The 20,079-nt window shown below is 43.8% G+C and overlaps 1 protein-coding gene and 1 long non-coding RNA gene across 18 annotated transcripts in view; both read right to left on the minus strand.

The window, feature by feature from the left end:
* Positions 1–20,079, minus strand: part of FGGY (FGGY carbohydrate kinase domain containing) — a 486,984-nt gene that overhangs the window by 187,398 nt on the left and 279,507 nt on the right. For all 17 annotated transcript variants that reach the window (XM_081486695.1, XM_081486697.1, XM_081486688.1 and 14 more), the window contains one exon: positions 12,421–12,524. In XM_081486695.1, the coding sequence (XP_081342821.1) occupies positions 12,421–12,524 (104 nt within the window). The remainder of the gene's footprint in view (positions 1–12,420; positions 12,525–20,079) is intronic.
* LOC145505037 (uncharacterized) lies at positions 6,388–9,772 on the minus strand. The gene is made up of 2 exons (XR_014052729.1): positions 8,499–9,772; positions 6,388–8,439 (listed from the first exon to the last, which is right to left on the minus strand). It is a non-coding gene; the product is annotated as an uncharacterized LOC145505037 (long non-coding RNA).

Raw genomic sequence — 20,079 nt, forward strand, 5'->3', positions numbered from 1 at the left:
TCTCTTAAACATCCCCTCAACCAGCAGAATCAAGGCCGTCTCTGCCTGGCTCAACATAAGGCTGAAATCAATGACACAAGGCCCAAACACAAATCTGGCAACTGGATGATATGAACACTTTTCAATCAGTTTTATGCTTTTGCTTATGGCCTGCTTCAAGGTATAATTCAGTGAAACAAATCAGTTCTCAAGTAGATGGAATTTTGTGACTGACTCTAGCAATGCTGCTGTAATAAGTGGGAAGGATCAAGTCATCAAGGAAAGAACCTGTTGTCTTCTTGAAGACCAGAGAGCTGACATGCTGGATCTTCCTTCCTTCACCATGTAGCCTGTCAACTCATCGAAGAAAAGGAGACCAAACTGGTATGGCATGGTTTGTTCTTCAGAAAACCTGATGGTTGCTACCCAGTATTTTTATGTTTGTCCTTCTATCTATCAATCCAGTGTTTACTAGACCCATACCATGTGTCAGGTGCTATCCTAAGTGCAAGCAGAAATGGAAATTTACTGTTCTGTGCTATCTTTCTGTTACCTTTGTAAAAGACCACATGCTGGTATCGTTCCATATGATAACCTGAAATATGGGCACTAAATCTTTCTCTTTCTCAAACATGACTAAACTCAGTTCTCTGGAGTTCTGAAAAATACATGACAGGGATAAGTTTTATGGTATGTGAATCATCTTTCAGTAAAAAGTTAAAAAATACTACATCATAGCACTGCAGTAACTTTCACCTCCTTGAGATTTAAGACTTTCATTCTTTTTAAACTGAATATATCCCAAATCTATAACAACATGGCCAAATTCTCCCCTGGGTTTTCACTCTGAACCTCTTTTTTTTTTCCTGTTGGCAGTAGGGAGCCACTGATGTTCATTGGGGAGGGACTTTCAACTTCAACCCTTCAGCACTGATTGCTCAAAAAATTTCTCACGGGTTTTTCTGGGACCTTTGTTCTCTTACATGTCATTTCTCCTGGTGTTCTCACACTGGTAAAGTAAAAGAACAGAAACTACACCAAACTTCTGATGGCTCTGAAGGTCAAAAAATAGGAAAATTTAACTAAGGTGAAAAAAGAGGTCTTTGGAGCACACACACAAGGAGAGTGGGAGATGGGGATGAAATATAAGGGGGAAGCAGGACTTCCCTGGTGGTCCAGTAGCTAAGACTTTATGCTCCCAATGCAGGGGGCCTGGGTTCACTCCCTGGTCAGGGAACTACAGCCCACAAGCTTTAGTTAAGAAATGGCACAGCCAAATAAATAAATAAAGATGAAAAAAATCTAAAAAAAAATAAATAAATAAGAGGGAAGCAACAAGGCAGAAGTTCTGAAACCCCAGAATGTATGCAGAAGCGGAGGAGTCGATGTGTATTGAGAACCACAGTACAGCAGCTGATGCTTAGTGAGGGCTCTGCCCTGTGTGTCTCAGACTCCTTTACATCCTCACTCATTCGCTGGAAGAGCACTAACACTGCCATCACTGCTAGGTCACCCTCAGCAACCACAGTATCAGAGTCACCCATACAGCAGATGAGTGGTAAGTAGAAAAAGGGGGAATAAAAATCAATGTGGTTTTCATTTCATGCTCTTCCAAACAAATACAAAAACATCTCTGTGATTTGAGAAGTTAGTCACATGTCTTCAAATTGCCTAATTCAGTACTTGACCACAGAGCAGCGGGGAAAGAGGGAAGATGATAAATAAGAAGCCTCATAAATACATGCCCAGGGGACAATGGTGACAAGTGATGCTGTTTATTTTTATTGTTGTCATTAGTCTGGGGGCCCCTTGAAGGGCAGTGATTGGAGAGACTGGGAAGGAGGGAAAATGAGAACATTGTGGTTGAACTGCATCCAGGCCTCACTGTGCAGTTATCACCAGACTCTGAAAACGATCTGCCTTGTAATCACTTCACCCCATTCCCACAAAACACCCATGTGCACAACCAACCATCCCATGGCCCCTGTCTCATTGTTCTACAAAGACTTAACAATGTGAGCTCTGGAATCAAACAGCCTGGGTTAGAAACTTCTCCAGGACTTACTAGCTATGGACTTGAATAAGTACTTTGCCTCTCTGAGACCCAGGTTCAGTCCCTATAAAATGGGAGGATAACGTTGGTAACTGCATAAGGTTATTATGAGAGTTAGATACAATAATAGATGCATATTTCTTATCCCATGATAAGCATGCAGTAAATATTAGCTGCTATTGTTACTGCTGCTAATTTCGATTCTTCCCTCTGCTCCAACCATTCTCCCAGGCAAGCTGCTGTCTTTTGTGGAAAACTGGGCTCATGCCTGTTGACACACTCTCACTTGTTCTGACCTCATGAGAGGTCTTGTGTTACCTGGCTTTGCTGTGTTCCTGGTGGGCTTCCAGAAACACGGGACCAGACGGCCCTGCCCAGCTTTTATGGGAGTGGAATGGCTGGATCACACAGTAGATGTGAGAGTCTCTTATAAGAAACTGCTCAATTATTTTCCGAAGCGGCTGTGCCATTTCACGTACCCGGCAGGAGCGGGTGAGGGTTCCAGTTCCACATGCTCATCAAACTTCACTCCTTCTGACAAGCACGTCGTGGGTCTCACTGTGGTTTGAATTTGCATTTCCTTTGTAAGGAACCATGTATGGCACACTCTGTCTCTCAGTTTGGGCCTGGGTAGAGCACCATACTGCTATAATCATCACCCAAAGAGCACAGCTCCAACGATGTGGCCTGGTCTGAGGCGGGTTTTCTCTGGTTAGAGCTCAGGACTCTAGGACTCCTGAGCCCTCGTTTCCCAACAGAACAGAGATCAGGTTGCAGATCCACTCTGGGCCAAAGTGCATCCTGAAGAGCTGTTCTCTTCCAGGGACCCATGATGGATGGGAATGGAGAGCTCTGTAGGACTGCGAGGTAGAGGAAGAGAGAGCAGGTGCGGCTGACTTGTGCTTCTCAGGTCCTGCTGAAGTCAAGCTGTTTAGTGAGGCTCTCACTTCCTAGAGAGGCCAAGTGAACTCCCAGGTATCACCAGCAAGGTGGGGGTGGGAGACAGACTGACAGTGCTCTGGACATGGGGGGCTTTTACCAGTTGGTCAGGCCCCCCGCCCCACCCCACCCCCATTCAGCAGAAACGGATGATGAAAGACAGCCCTACTGCAGTGGGAAGGTGTGAAAGGAGACTTAGGAAAATTCAAGCACTTGCACGCTTGTCAGCAAGGGAAGTGGTGGTGGTGGTGATGGTGGGAGAGCAATCCGGCCATGAAGTCACTAAGCATCTATGAAGATTATACACCAGCTCTAAACTGGACAGGATGGGATGAGAGGGGCAACAGAGACATGGGCCCACTAGTGTGGACCTGGTAAGCAAGTCAGCTTCCTCTGAGCTATGAGCTGGTACCATTAAAGAGAGACTTGTCCAACTCTTTATGACGCCATGGACTGTAGCCCACCAAGCTCCTCTGTCCATGGAATTCTCCAGGCAAGAATACTGGAGTGGGTTGCCATTCCCTTCCCCAGGGGATCTTCCTGACTCAGGGATTGAGCCCATGTCTTCTGCATTGCAGGCAGATTCTTTACTGTCTGAGCCACCAGGGAAGTCCCACCATTAAAACACAAATAAGCACACCTGGTAATCATGAGTGGGGAGGGAGAATGGGAGGAGATAGGGAGTTTGGGATCGACATGTATACACTGTTTTATTTAAAATGGATAACCAACAAGGACCTACTGTATAGCACATGAAACCCTGCTCAATGTTATATGGCAGCCTGGATGGGAGGGGAGTTTGGGGGAGAATGGATATATGTATATGTATGGCTAAGTTGCTCTGCTGTATACCTGAAATTATCACAACGTTAATATAGTTAATCAACTATATTCTAATATAAGATAAAAAGTTAAAAAAAATACACATAACCATGCCTATCAGTCTGTGCTAGGGACCAAAAGAACAGAACAGTAAAATATGTCAGACTACCTAGAGAATTTACTTGGGTTAGACGGAAAGAAGTGACAATTAGTATTTATTGAGCACCTACTATGTACTATTTTTTAAATTAAGACTAAACCATTTTTAGAGATATTGTGCCTGGAATATAGTAAGCACTATATAAGTTACTGTAGGCAGTATTATTAATTGTTCTTATTTTCTGGTATTCTTTATTTTTTTAAAGCTTTATTTAACTATAATTGGTATTCATTAAATTGCACATATTTAAAATATCTGGTTTGATAAATTTTGACATAGCAGACAACCACCAATGAAGATATTACTATAATCAAGGTAAGTATATACATCACCCCCAAAAGTTTCCTTGTGCTCATCTATAATCCTACCCTCCTGGTCCTCATTCTGCCCACTGCCCCACTGTAGGCAATCACTGATCTGCTTTCTGTCATTATATATTAGACATATATATATATATATAATGCATTTTCTAATAATTTTTAATAAATGGAATTACATACAGTTTATACTCTTCTGTTTGGCTTCTCACTTAGCATAACTAATATTTTGAGATGAATCCATGTTGTATCTTATATTAATAGCACACTCCCCTTTTATTGCTTAGTAGTATTCCATTCTAACAATGGACCAATAGTTATCTATTCACTGTTGATAAGACATTTGGGTTGTTTCCAGCTTGGGGCTATTACAAATGAAACTACTATGAACATTCCTGCATGGGTTTCTGTATAGACATAATGCTTTTATGAGTGGAACAGTGGGATCACACAGTAGGTGTAGGCTGACTTTGTAAGAAAGTGCTAAACTATTTTTCAAAGTGCTTGTACCGTTTCACATTCTCCGCAGCAGTGTGTAAGTTCTGGTTTCCTGCATCTTCATCACAGTGTCAGCCATTCTAACAAGCATGTAGTGGATCTCACAGTGGTTTGAATTGGCATTTCCCTAGGGACTAATGACACTGAGCATCTTCCCAGGTATTTGTCATTCAAATCTTTTCTTTGATGAGATGTTTGCAACAACACTGGCCCATATTTCAATCGAGTCTGCTCTCCCTCTCCCCTGGGGAATTGAGAGACGCTATGGACCTGAAAGGGAAGAGCAAGGATTCTGGGCTCAGTCCCCTAGACGGGGGCCAGTCCCCACTTCCTGCACATGGTGTGACCCATTTAACTCCTCTTGACCTCCATATCCTAACTTGTGAAATGGGGAGAGTAATGGTGCCCAGCTCACGGGACTGTTGAGCTGATGACAAGACATAAAGGATTCAGCACAGTGCCTGGTACACTGTAGGTGCTCAACAGATGGCATCAGCTAATGCTATTGCCTGTCTTCTGATAATAGCTGAGGCTGGACCAGGGATGCTGAACATTATCCATTCAGCACAGTGTAGAACTGTCCTGCCTCAAATGCCAGGAGAAGCACTACGCTGAGTTTTCTGATTGCATGAGCTATCTTACTGCTCATAGAACCATGCCAATCCCCTCCTTGCCAATCAATGCCTAGCATACAGTCTGTTTTCCAAACATGTCGTTGAGGGGCCCAGGGTGAGCCTCAGTATGGAGAGACCAACTTCTGAGAACACTGGTCCTAAAGGCTGACAACTGCAGGTCCTAGTGAATCACACACAGGAACCTGGATCCTTCCCTGGGAGTTGTGACTGTGGACCTATCTGTGCCTATGGACTCCCTTCCCTCTCCACCTCTCTCATGACCTCTGCAGATGCCACCTGCTAAAGAGACTAAAGCAGAGAAACCTGCCCACTCCCTCTTAGCTGTGACATTCTCCTTTCCTACAAAGCTATCCCAGTGGGTCTGCAATACCTACAAACCATCCAGGAGCAGAGGAACTCAGTGGTGAGTGCTGTAGACATGAAAGACAAAGATAAAGAGTAGGAGGATGAGACTATGGGGGGATTTGGTGCCTGAAACTGAGTAGGAAGAGCATCCCCATGCAGCGGGGAAACTACAATCCTGTAAGTACCACATGCTACAGGAAAGCTTCCCTGTCTACTGAAGACTTTACTGGTCCCATTCTCCATGTGAAAGTGAAAGTGTTGCTCGCTCAGTCATGTTCAACTCTTTGCAACCCCATGAACCATTGTCCACCAAGCTCCTCTGTCCATGGGATTTCCTAGGCAAGAATACTGGAGTGGGGAGCCATTTCCTTCTCCCAGGGATCTTACTGACCCAGAGATTGAACCTCAGTCTCCTGCATTGCAGGCAGATTCTCTACTGTCTGAGCCATCAGGGAAGCCCCCGCTTCTCCATATTTCAGCCTTAAATTTACTATTGGAATTACCACTCTGCGCTGTGGTCATCTCCTCCTTGTCTGTCTTTGTCCATGAAGGCAGGCATGATACTTTATCTTATTTATCTTAATACCCTCAGTACTTAGCCAGGCAAATACAAGAAAACATTTTGGTAATGAGTGAATGATTTAATAAATATTTTTTAATGAACTTTTAATTTTAAAACAGCTTAGATTACAGAAGAGTTGGGAAGATAGTACAGAGTTTCATAGATTTGACACTTAGTTTTGTCTATAATTAATATCTTACATTAAGCTAATATGTCACGATTAAAAATGATGACATATTATCATTAACTAAAGATCTTACTTGATTCAGATTTCCTTAGTTTTTATCTAACATCTTTCTTCTGTTTTAGGATCCCATCCAGGATGCCACACCACATTCAGTTGTTACATCTCTTTAGACTCCTCTCGACTATGATAATTTCTCAGACTTTCCTTGTTTTTTGATGACCTGGATGGTGCTGGTCAGGTACTTTGTAGCAGGTCTCTCAAATGGAATTTGTCTGATGTTTTTCTTATGATTAATTAGACTGTGGTTATGGGTTTGGGGGAGGAAGATAACAGAGATAAAGTGCCATTCTCATCACATCATGGCAATAGTACATACCATCAACATTACTTACCACTGTTGGTGCTGACCTCGATCACCTGGCTAAAGTTACGAGGTCAGATTTCTCCACTGTAAAATTACTTTCCCCTGCCTTTTTGTACTGTCCTTCCTCTTTGAAAGGAAGTCACCATATGTAGCTTACGCTTTAAGAGTAGGAAGTTATGCTCCACCTCCTTGGGAGGGGGCGTATATCTACATAAATTATTTGGAATTCTCCTGCCTGAGAGATTTGTCTCTTCTATTTACTTATTTATATCAGTATGGGCTCATACTCATAATATTTATGTGGCACTTTGGGTTATAATCTAATACACTTTATTTATATCTCCAGGCAAGTATACTGGAGTGGGTTGCCATTCCCTTCTCCAGAGGATCTTTCTGATGCAGGGATCTAACCAACTGAACCACGGTTTCCTGCATTGCAGGCAGATTCTTTACCATCTGAGCCACCAGGAAGGCCCCCTCAAATTGTTACAGAGTTTGCTTGTTTTAATACTTCTTTATTTTCTGGTGCTACTACCAGATACTCTAGGATCATGTTGTCTGTTTCCTGCCCCAGTCCTCAGTTCAGTTCAGTTCAGTTCAGTGCAGTCGCTCAGTCGTGTCAGACTCTGCCAAACCCATGGACCGCAGCATTCCAGGCCTCCCTGTCCATCACCAACTCCCAGAGTTTATCCAAACCCATGTCCATTGAGTTGGTGATGCCATCCAACCATCTCATCTTCTGTCATCCCCTTCTCCTCCTGTCCTCAATCTTTCCCAGCATCAGGGTATTTTCAAATGAGTCAGCTCTTCACATGAGGTGGCCGAAGTATTGAGTTTCAGCTTCAACATCAGCCCTACCAATGAACACCCAGGACTGATCTCCTTTAGAATGGACTGGTTGGATCTCCTTGCAGTCCAAGGGACTCTCAAGAGCCTTCTCCAACACCACAGTTCAAAAGCATCAATTCTTTGGTGCTCAGCTTTCTTTATAGTTCAACTCTCACATCCATACATGACTACTGGAAAAACCATAGCCTTGACTAGATGGATCTTTGCTGGCAAAGTAATGTCTCTGCTTTTTAATATGCTGTCTAGGCTGGTCATAACTTTCCTTCTAAGGAATAAGAGTCGTTTAACTTCATGGCTGCAATCACCATCTGCAGTGATTCTGGAGCCCAGAAAAATAAAGTCAGCCACTCTTTCCACTGTTTACCCATCTATTTGCCATGAAATGATAGGACTGCATGCCATGATCTTAGTTTTCTGAATGTTGAGCTTTACGCCAACTTTTTCACTCTCCTCTTTTACTTTCATCAAGAGGCTCTTTAGTTCTTCTTCACTTTCTGCCATAAGGGTGGTGTCATCTGCATATCTGAGGTCCTAGAATCAACCATTTCTCCAAGAAGCCCTGATACTTTTTATTGAAGAATGGTATTAGAAACAAAGATATAGGCACCAGGAATGCCTGTAGCAACTAGCTGCTAGGGTGTCCTTGTTTCAAGGCCCCCTCCACTATCACAGCTAGGAAATTCATGTAGGTTTACTAAACTGAATACCTACATATGTCTATAAATATTTCTATATATATACATATCCATCTGAAATCTACAATAAACTCAACATGAGTTTATCTTGACGTCTTTAATTTGAATCCATTGTCCTATGGATCATTCTAGCATTGTTGTTGTTGCTGTTCAATTGCTAAGTTGTGTCTGACTCTGCAACCCCATGAACTGCAGCATACCAGGCTTCCCTGTCCTTAACTAACTCCAGGAGTTTGTTCAAACTCATGTCCATTGAGTCAGTGATGCCAGCCAACCATCTCATCCTCTGTTACCCCTTCCTCCTCCTGCCTTCAGTCTTTCCCAGAATCAAGGTATTTTCCAATGAGTCGGCTCTTGAATCGCTTTTAACAATAATGCCATATTTGGTATATGGTGCTAGGAACAGTGCCAAACTGCTTACAAAGATTACCTCACTTTATCCTCAAAACAATGTTATTTAAATACTATTGCCCACATATAACAGACAAAGTCACAAAGGTACTAAAAGATGAAGTATCTTACCTAAGTGAGTGGTAAAGTCAGTGTAAGAGCCTGCCTTTGAAATTACACCCACTATGTGATAGCTAATCACCAGGCCTACATTCACCTAAAATGAGAAAACTTCAGTTCAGAGTGATTTAAGATGTAATTCCTAGCTCTCACCAACTATTGTTCTGCTCAAACCTTACCTCTTCAATGCTTCCCCACCCCCCGCCCCAGGGTCCTCTCCCCATCCGTCATGCTGACTGAAGACAAGTTGCCAAGTTACGACCTGACTTGACAGCTCGAGAAAAGGGGTGCTGGAGCGGTGGAAGGGATCAGCTCCATCTGACCCCATGACTTTTCAACCTCTGGCTCACCCCTGCTGCGTATGATCTTGGGTTTTGGTGACTTGGTAGTAATTAACTCTGAACAAGCAGCTCTGCTTTCATGCAGTTAAAAAAAGAACAGTATTCTTTTTCCTTGTTAATTAAATCATCTACAAGGAAGATAAATGTGCAGCCCACACTTGTATCTTCTAAAATATCAAAGGCCTGATTAGTAAGGCTTATGTTCAACCTCAGGCTTTTTCTCTAGATTCCTGGAAGTAACTAACAGGGACGTGAAGAAAGGCAACTCTAAAGGACTTGTTACTTGGACATTGCTTCATTCATTCACTCTGGGTGAGCTACAAAGAGGCAATCTGGATCAAACGCAAAATATTCCTGGGAGTTCTGCCCCAATCAAAATTAGAATTAGAAACATCAGCAGTGAGCAGACAGGAAGAAAGAGAATCCTTCAGACCAAGTTGGAAACCACTTTTTGCAAAGCCCACAGACCCCTCTAGTCCCTGTGTTCTGTTTGGAGAATTTTTCCTGACAGTTGGTGGTTTTATTTGCCAGAACCACAACAAAGAGGGTCCTTGAGCTTCCTGGAGAGTGTTTCCTCAGACCTGCACCTCTCCGAGACCTCACAAAGGTGTCATTGTTGCTGGCTCGCTGGGCGCCCAGCACCTGAGCCAGATCAAAGGCATTTTCCGATGCCAGCATGACCACAGTCTCGCCCTCACCACATAACATTAAAGCTGATGATTAATCCCCTTGGCCCAGGAGGTCCCTTCCTACTCCCAAGTACAAAGCAGGGTGGGGGTGGGGACTTTATTTCCAGCACAACACGACCATAATAAACTGGCATTTTATGGCCCTCATTCATTGCAACCAACTGCAGCTGCCCATCAAACTTGTTAAAGTCCAAACAGTTGCTACATGTGAGCCTTTTATATCACTAGGGAAGTGTAATCAGAATCCCCACCATTTCTGAGTGTTTATTATGCATGGGGGATGTATGTACATAACTCATGTTATCCAGCAACCCTTTAAGATGGGTATCCTCATCCCCAGTGTGATGGATCAAGAATCTGAGGTTCAGAGAACTTCAGTAGCTCACCTCAGGTCACAGGGTCAAAACGTGCAAGAGCAGATGTCCAAACCGACACCTGTCTGACTCTGAAGCCCAAGCCCGCTCCACTCCAGCACTGGCACTTTATAATTGTCCACAGCACAGGAAGGCACTGAGGGGGGTGCACTTGGGACTCAGACAGAGTTGGACCGGCGTTCTCAGCTCCAGCTTAACGGTTTTGTGACCTTGGGAAAATGTCTGGTCTTTCTTAGGCTTTAGCTGCTTAATTTGTAAAACAGATGGTATACAACAATCCAGCACCATTTTCATGAGGAGAACAGGAAATTAAGACATGGGGATGTCACAGATTCATGTTTGAATGGATTTGCTTTGCTCACAAATCCAAACTGGGTGGTGTAAAAGTATTCGATACTTAGACTTTATAGGAGAAACCAAGTTAGATGTGTCCCTGTGAAAATGAGAGATGATTTAAACAGGCTTAAAACAGTGTTCAGTGAAGACAAGCTAGCGAGTGTAGACTCACATAGCGGGAGATGAGGGCTGAGTGTCCTGGTGGGCACCTCCTGCCCTCCTGCTCACGGCAGCCTTAGGCCTCCATAGATTTCTCCCTTCGGCGACAGCCAAGCCTTATGATAGGGCTGCTGAGGGGAGACAGAGGCCAGGACTTTTAAAGAAGTTCCATTTAAAAGAGTGTCCACAGAAACAAGCAGAAGGAATTTTTTTTTTGGCGGAGGTGTAAGAAGTCCAGTGTACTGTCCCCTTAGGAAGTTGTCACTAAGCCTGAACCCTTCCCAGGCAGGCACTGTATCCTTTCTGCCCAACACACCAGTGCTAGCGATGGGGAGTCAGCCCTGGCAAAGTGCTTACTTTCTGTGACGCACACCTCGATTCATCCTCACTGCACTATGAGACACATACTATAACTCACATATCTCACAGATGAGGAATCTGGGGTCCAGAGAGGTTAAGTGCCTTGTCCAAGGGCCCATCATTAGGAAGTGGAGGAACTGGGATTGGAAAACAGTCAGGTAGCTCCATCACCTCTATGAAATGTGTGAGAACCCCTGACACCATGTCTGGTGCATACTAGATGCTCAGCATCTCAAGTTCAATCTGGATTTACACCGAGGGGCCTTGTACTGTAGTACCTGTTATCATTCTATCTCGCCAGTGGGAGGACTCGTATCATGCCTATGTCCCCAGGGTTTAGCACAAGAGCAGAGGATCAGTGAATAAGTAAATGTATCGATATTTACTCAACCAAAATATTCCATGGTATAAGAGGCTCACTGGTCCCAATAGTAACTAAACGCAGTTTCTCAGGGCCCATGAGTCCCTCCACTGTGGTAGGGAACCATCCCCCTCTAACCCTTACTCCTGTCCCCAGGCCTTCCTCCTCCTCCCCCACTCTCCCCTCTATTTTACTCATCTGGGAAAAATCCAAGGATCGTCCATCCAACTTTAAGAGAGTAATGACTTTTAAATAAAAATATGGTAGAAATGGGTACTTATCGAAATGGAATGCTTTCAGACTCAGGCATTTAAAGAAGATATAAATTTTAGGGCAGGCACTAAATTTTAACTGTAATCTTGGAGAAAGGCTTTCCACTAATTCATGGAGAAAAATTAACAGAGTGAAAATTGCTTATCAGTGTGCTTTTGAAGTCATGATATGCAGCCTAATTCTATACATCATCAGACCGCTCCCAGGGAGATGGATTTATATTGACTGAGGGAGAGCCCGGCCGCCAAGGAAAACAGACACCTCTGTGCAGAGAGGACTTGGCTACCCATTAGGGACAGACTGTCTGGGAGTGAGGCATTGCCATCTCTGGATCTGATTTCACTCCTCGCTCCTCAGCTCTCTGGCCTGGGTGATGTCAAAGGTGGGTTCATGCCTTTTTACACTTTTAAAAAATCTGACCCCTGTAAAAAGATCTGGCAAATCAAAGCAAGGCTATTGGAAGGAGGGCTGTGCTTTCTACTAGACACGGCACAGGGGACAGAAAGGGAAGTTGCTGAGGGGGCCCAGGGGCCAGCAGCTCAGATCTCCTCACTGGCTGGGCTGTCCACCCAGAGTGTGGCGGCCCCGCCCTCACCCGCTCGGCAGACTCACGCCCATGTGACAAGAAGATGTTCCACAGATGACAGCCAGCCGTGATGTCACTGGCTGTCCCTCACAGGCGAGGCCGTGCCCCTTCACATCTGCTCCAATCACTCCTGTGAGAAAACAAAACAGAATCCTCTTAAAAAAGAAAGAAAGAAAGCTAGAACACACCCAAGACATTCTTTTATTTATTTATTTTTTGACACCAAACAACGCTGAGAAGGCATTTCATGTGTAGGCCAGTCTCGACTAGAAACCAAAAGAGCGTACCAGCCTGCCAGGGGAACTAAGAGGCTTGTTCTGTTTTTGCTTTTCTCTGGTCAGTGTATGGCTTCCAGGTGGCGCTAGTGGTAAAGAACCTGCCTGTCAAAGCAGGAGATGTAAGAGATCTGGGTTGGGTTCGATCACTGGGTTGGGAAGATCCCCTGGAGGAGGGCATGGCAAACCACTCCAGGATTCTCATCTGAAGAATCTCATGGACAGAGGAGCCTGGAGGGCTACGATCCACAGGGTTGCAAAGAGTCAGACATGAACTGAAGCGACTTAGCACACACCTAGCATACACAGTGTATGGTCTCGAACACTGGAATAATAATAGTGACTCTAACTAGAATAATAGAAGCAATAGTCATCAGTGATTTTTGCTCCCAAACTACCAGGCACTGTGCTGAATAGTTACAAGTATAGTCTCATTTTATATGAAGCCTGTCAAGTTGATGCTATTACCACCACACGTTAGTGAAAGAGGGAAGGCCTACGTATAGGTGAAGTGACCTGTCCAAGATCACATTGCTAGTAAGAAACAGGGATGAAGGGAACCTAGTTTAACCCATCACATTTCAATCTCAAAGAAGGCAAAGAACCATTTGATGATGTGATCTTCTCAGCATTTCTGGGTCACCATTCTTACTCTTTCCAGAACTCTCAGTGTAAAGGGTAGAGTGACTGACAGTAAGTTTCTGTTGAAAGAACACCAAATGGCACAGAGTTTCCCACAAATGGTATAAGCTCAGGCTGCTCCTCCCCATGGACTGTGTTCCTTGATACTTACTGGGCAGGGGAAGTTACAAAATGCAAGGGGGGAGTTAGACTGTTTAGAGCCTTGAGTCATCTATCATCCATTCAAATACTCAATGAGCACCTTCAATATATAACACAACATACTGGGTTTTATATGTGGGAGATGCAAACATGGAAACATTCCCAGCGAGGACACAGGCAGGAGGTGGTAAGCATCAGGGCAGACCACAGAGGCCGGGATGCAGGAGAGGACTGCGTCTTCCCGCCTCATGAACTCCAGGCCACACTGCCCCACTCTCTATATCTAATCCTCAGTGCTTCCCACCTCCAGACCTCTGCACTCACTCTGCCCTCTGCCTGAAATGCCATTCCCCAACCTCTCTGCCAGGTGAACTCTGATTCCTTCCTAACTCAAATGTTATTTCTTCGGAAGGCTTCCCTGCTCCTCCAGGAAAGATGCAGCTCCCTGATCAAGGTTCTCACACCTTCTTGGACTTCCCTAACACACAAGACACTAGGAATTTACAGAATTACTGCACCCCATCTGTCTCTCTTGCAATCACAAAAGCTGCTGGAAGCTGGCACTGCCTTGCATACACGCTTAGACCCCCAGCACCGACCACAGTAGGAAGTCAAAATACCTATGCTGGGGATGTGATGATAAGATGACAGCTCTTGTCTTAGGGCTGCTCACAGTCTTGTGGGAGGGAGGGAAGGAGAAGCCTAGATGGAGCATTTAAATGCAGGGATCAGATGGGACAAGAAGAGCTTCAGGGCCTATAATCACAGAGGAGAACAATATGGCAGTGTCTTAAAAAACTAAAAACAGAACTACAGTATGATCCAACAAATCCCACTCTCAGGCATATAACTGTAGAAAAGTACAATCTGAACAGATACAAGGCCTCTGATGTTCATTACAGCACTGTTTACAACAGCCAAGACATGGAAGTCCCCTAAATGTCCATCACAAATGAATGGAAAAGGAAGACGTGGTGTATATATGTATACAATGGCATACTACTCAGCCACAAAAAGAAGGAAACAATGCCACTTGCAGCAACATGGATGGACCTAGATATAAGTCAGAGAAAGACAAATATCATATAATATCACTTATGTATGGAATCTAAAAAACACACATATTCAATTTATTTACAAAACAGAAGTAGAATCACGGATGTAGAAAACAAGCACATGATTACCGGGGGGAAAACAGGGGTGGAGGAAGATAAACTGAGAGAATGGGATTGACATGATATTCAGTCACTCAGTCATGTCAGATTCTTTATGACTCCATGGACTGCAGCACACCAGGCTTCCCAGTCTTTCAACATCTCCTGGAGCTTGCTCAAACTCATGTACATTGAGTTGATGATGCCATCCAACCATCTCATCCTCTGTCGTCCCATTCTCCTCCTACCTTCCAGCCTTCCCAGCATCAGGGTCTTTTCCAATGAGTCAGTTCCTTGTATCTGGTGGTCAAACTATCGGAGCTTCAGTTTCAGCATCAGTCCCTTCAATAAATATTCAGGGTTGACTTCCTTTAGGATTGACCGGTTTGATCTCCTTGAGGTCCAAGGGACTCTCAAGAGGTTTCTCTAGCACTACAGAATGAAAGCATCACTTCTTTGGTGCTCAGCCTTCACCATGGTCCAACACTCACATCCATACATGACTACTAAAAAGACCATAGCTTTGACTATATGGACCTTTGTCGGCAAGGTAATGTCTCTGCTTTTTAATAGGCTGTCTAGGCTTGTCATAGCTTTTCTTCCAAGGAGCATGCATCTTTTAATTTTAAGGCTGCAGTCACCATCCACAGTGATTTTGGAGCCCAAGAAAATAAAGTCTGTTACTGTTTCCATTGTTTTTCCATCTATTTGCCATGAAGTGATGGGACTGGATGCCATGATCTTAGTTTTCTGAATGTTGAGTTTCAAGCCAGCTTTTTCACTCTCCTCTTTCACTTTCATCAAGAGGCTCTTTAGCTCCTCTTTGCTTTCTGCCATAAGGGTGGTGTCATCTACATAGCTGAGGTTATTGATATTTCTCCCAGCAATCTTGATTCCAGCTTGTGCTTCATCCTGCCTAGCATTTTGCATGATGCACTCTACATATAACTTAAATAAGCAGGGTGACAATACCCAGCCTTGATATACTCCTTTCCCAATTTGGAACCAGTCTGTTGCTCCATGTCCAGTCCTAACTGTTACTTCTTGAAGTACACACAGGTTTCTCAGGAGGCAGGTAAGGTGGTCTGGTATTCCCATCTCTTGAAGAAGGTTTCACAGTATATTGTGATCTGCACAAATACTTTAGTGTAGTCAATGAAGCAGAAGTAGATGTTTCTCTAGAATTCTCTTGCTTCTTGTATGATCAAACAGATGTTGGCAATTTGATCTCTGGTTCCTCTGCCTTTTCTAAAACCAGCTTGTACATCTGGAAGTTCTCAGTTCATGAACTGTTGAAGCCTAGCTTGGAGCACTTTGACCATGACTTTGCTAGCATGTGCAACTGTGCAGTAGTTTGAACATTCTTTGGCATTGCCTTTTTTGGGGGTTGGAATGAAAACTGACCTTTTCCAGTCCTGTGGCCACTGCTGAGTTTTCCAAATCTGCTGGCATATTGAGTGCAGCACTTTCACAGCATCACCTTTTAGGATCTGAAAAAGCTCAGCTGGAATTCCATCACCTTCACTAGAGTTTTTCTGAGTCATGCTTCCTAAGTCCCACCTGATTTTGCACTACAGGATGTCTGGCTCTAGGTGAGTGATCACATCATCATGGTTATGCAGGTCATTAAGATCTTTTTAATATAGTTCTGTGTATTCTTGCCACCTCTTCTTAATATCTTCTGCTTCTGTTAGGTCCATACTATTCTTTCCTTTATTGTGTCCTTCATTAGCTTTCTGTATTAGCATCTTTATTGACATATACACACTACTATTAATATAGAAAACTAAAAAGACCTTCTGTGTAGTTCTTCTGTGTATTCAAAAATACACAGAAGAGCTATACAAAAAGGTCTTAATGACCCAGATAACCATGATGGTGTGATCAATCACCTAGAGCCAGACATCCTGGAATGCAAAGTCAAGTGGGCCTTAGGAAGCATCACTACGAACAAAGCTAGAGGAGGTGATGGCATTCCAGCTGAGCTATTTCAAATCCTAAAAGATGATGCTGTGAAAGTGCTGCACTCAATATGCCAACAGATTTGAAAACTCAGCAGTGGCCACAGGAATGGAAAAGGTCAGTTTTCATTCCATTCCTAAAGAAAGGCAATGCCAAAGAATGTTCAAACTACCGCACCGTTGCACTCATCTTACACGCTAGCAAAGTAATGCTCAAAATTCTCCTAGCCAGGTTTCAACAATACATGAATTGTGAACTTCCAGATGTTCAAACTGGATTTAGAAAAGGCAAAGGAACTAGAGACCAAATTGCCAACATCTTTTGGATCATACAAAAAACAAGAAAATTCCAGAGAAACATCTACTTCTGCTTCACTGACTACACTAAAGCCTTTGACTTTGTGGATCACAACAAACTGTGGAACATTCTTCAAGACCACCTTACCTGCCTCCTGAGAAACCTGTGTGCAGGTCAAGAAGCCACAATTAGAACCGGACATGGGACAATGGACTGGTTCCAAATTGGGAAAGATGTACGTCAAGGCTGTATATTGTCACCTTGGTCATTTAACTTACATGCAGAGTACATCATGCATAATGCCAGGCAGGATGAAGCACAAGCTGGAATCAAGATTGCTGGGAGAAATATCAGTAACCTCAAATATGCAGATGACACCACCCTTATGACAGAAAGCAAAGAGGAACTAAAGAGCCTCTAGATGACAGTGAAAGAGGAGAGTGAAAAAGTTGGCTTAAAACTCAACATTCAGAAAACTAAGATTATGGCATCCAGTCCCATCACTTCATGGCAAATAGATGGGGAAACAATGAAAACAGTAACAGATTTTACTTTCTTGGGCTCCAAAATCACTGTAGATGGTGACCACAGCCATGAAATTAAAAGATGCTCGCTCCTTGAAAGAAAAAAGCTACAACAAATCTAGACAGCATATTAAAAAGCAGAGACATTACTTTGTCAACAAAGTTCCAACTAGTCGAAGCTATGTTTTTTCCAGTAGTCACGTATAGATGCGAGAGTTGGACCATAAAGCAAGCTGAGCATTGAAGAATTGATGCTTTTGAAATGTGGTACTGGAGAATAAATTTGAGAGTTCCTTGGAGTCCAAGATCAAACCAGTCAATCCTAAAGGAAATTGGTCCTGAATATACATTGGAAGGACTGATGGTAAAGTTGAAGCCCTAATAGTTTGGCCCCCTGATGCAAAGAACTGACTCCTTAGAAAAGATTCTGATGCTGGGAAAGATTAAAGGCAGGAGGAGAAGGGGATGACAGAAGATGAGATTGTTGGAATGCATCACTGACTATGATGGACATGAGTTTGAGCAAGCTCTGGGAGTTGGTAATGGACAGGAAAACCTGGTGTGCTGCAGTCTATGGGGTTGCTAACAGTCGGACACAACTGAGTGACTGAACTCAACTGAATACAAAGACCTACTCTATATTCATAGCACAGAGAACTCTAATTGATAATCTGTAATGACTCTTATGGGAAAAGAATCTAAAAAGAATGGATATATGTGTAACCGATTCACTTCGCTGAATAGCAGAAACTAACACAACATTGTAAATCAGTTATACTCTACAAAATTTTAAGAAAATAATCGAGGAAGAAGAAAGTGAAGGAGAAGAAGGAGGAGAAATGGGAGAAAGAGAAGTAGAAGAAAGGAGGAGGAGGAGAACTGTAGGGCAGCTTAGCTCACCTTCAGGGATTCAGGGGATTTCCAAGGAGGGGGTCTACGCTGAGTTCTGCAGGAGTCAGCCATGTGAAAGTGTGAAGGTACATCCTTAAGCCACAGATCCCTAGCTACAGAAGGCTGTGGCTGCTCAACAAGCAGGCTTTTCCAGAAAGCAGGGTTGAGGGGGCCACTATGAGGTCTGTTACATGCCAACAGCTTTCTAGGTTTTTTCCTAAAGCTTTTTCCAAATTCCACCTTCCTGGGCACAGCGACCTGGGAACCTCAATTACTATGCAGAGGCCCAGTGGTGGAGGAAGTAAGCCTCTTTGTAACTCTCTGTGTTGGTTATCACAGCCTGTATTGTGTTATCACAGGAATTAGGTCCCAGCAACCAGGTGACTGAAGTCTGGGACTAAGGTTGGAAGAGTCCCGGGCCTGAGGGCCTTCACTAAGTCCTGAGCATCACGTGGCTGCTCCTGTGGCCCGTGTTTCCCAGACACTAGGTCAGCCAAGCAGGGCCCTGCCAAGAGATGTGAAGGCTTAAGGCACTGGAGAGCCAGAGTGCGTCTTCCCCACTCCCCCCATGTCAAGGGGCTGCTTCTTCATGACTTCAGCTGTGCCGACAGGGCCGAGACTCCCACTTGGCCCATGCTGACCGCTCTATGCCTCCAGTTACACCACCTCCTCCTACGTCCCTCCAGCAAGGGGTGGCAACAGCTTCCATTTTGCTGTTTCCCTGACTTGCTTCACAGGGAATATGGCCCTTTACAGCTCCTTCATAATCTAAGTCACCATTTTTGTGTATTAAATTCTTTGTTTTTTTCTATATACCTAGAGTGCTTTACATTTTTTCTGGGAAATCCTGGGTGATAAATTTCCCCATCCAGGGCACAAAGACTTTCGACAGAAAGAAACCCTAGATATGAGATCATTTTACTTGAGTTGTATTTGCAGTCTCTCTCCCTGTGAAAGTGTTAGTTGCTCAGTCGTGTCCAACTCTTTGTGACCCCATGGATTGTAGCCTGCCAGGCTCCTCTGTCCATGGAATTCTCCAGGCAAGAATACTGGAGTGGGTAGCCATTCCCTTCTCCAGGGGATCTTCCTGACCCAGGGATTGAACCCAGGTCTCTTGCATTGGCAGGCAGATTCTTTACCATCTGAACCACCAGGGAAGCCCCCTCTTTCTGTACATGTCTCATTTTATTCTCACAACCACTGAGTGTGATGGTTGTTATTAAAATCTTCATTTTTACACAGGAAGAAACTGAAGCTTAGAAATGAGAACTGAACCAAGGTAACACAGCTCACCAGAAGCAGGGCTGAGAATCCCATCCAGGTAGCCTGATTTCGAACTGCTGAGTCTTAGGTTTTTCTCCAAAATAAAAATCAGATAACCAGGTAATCAATGTTTACTCATCTGTATATCTCAAAATATTGAGGCCTTACAATATTGATCCTGAGATCCTTGCTGGAAAAGGGGTTTGCCATTGATGGTCCACCGTGCTATAAGCACGTTCAAGGAATTCCTGCTGATGACTGCCTTTATTGGTCCCATACATACAAAGCATGAGCAAAGTTTATCTTACAGGGTACCTCAATCCTGAAAGGGAGTTATGCAAGGTAAGAAAAGAAATTTGTGGGAAATATTTGTTTCCTCTCTGATTAGCAGATTCATTGTTGATATTACTAGGCTTAGTATCTAAGAATGAGTGTATTACAATGAAAAAAGAATGAATCTCCACAATGTTCTTTATAGCAGCCACACTGATTTGCAGGGTAGAGATAGAGACACAGGCATAGAAAACAGACGTTTG

This window comes from Giraffa tippelskirchi, chromosome 5, assembly GCF_054371585.1.
Source record: "Giraffa tippelskirchi isolate mGirTip1 chromosome 5, T2T-mGirTip1v1.2.pri, whole genome shotgun sequence".
NCBI classification, from domain to species: domain Eukaryota; kingdom Metazoa; phylum Chordata; class Mammalia; order Artiodactyla; family Giraffidae; genus Giraffa; species Giraffa tippelskirchi.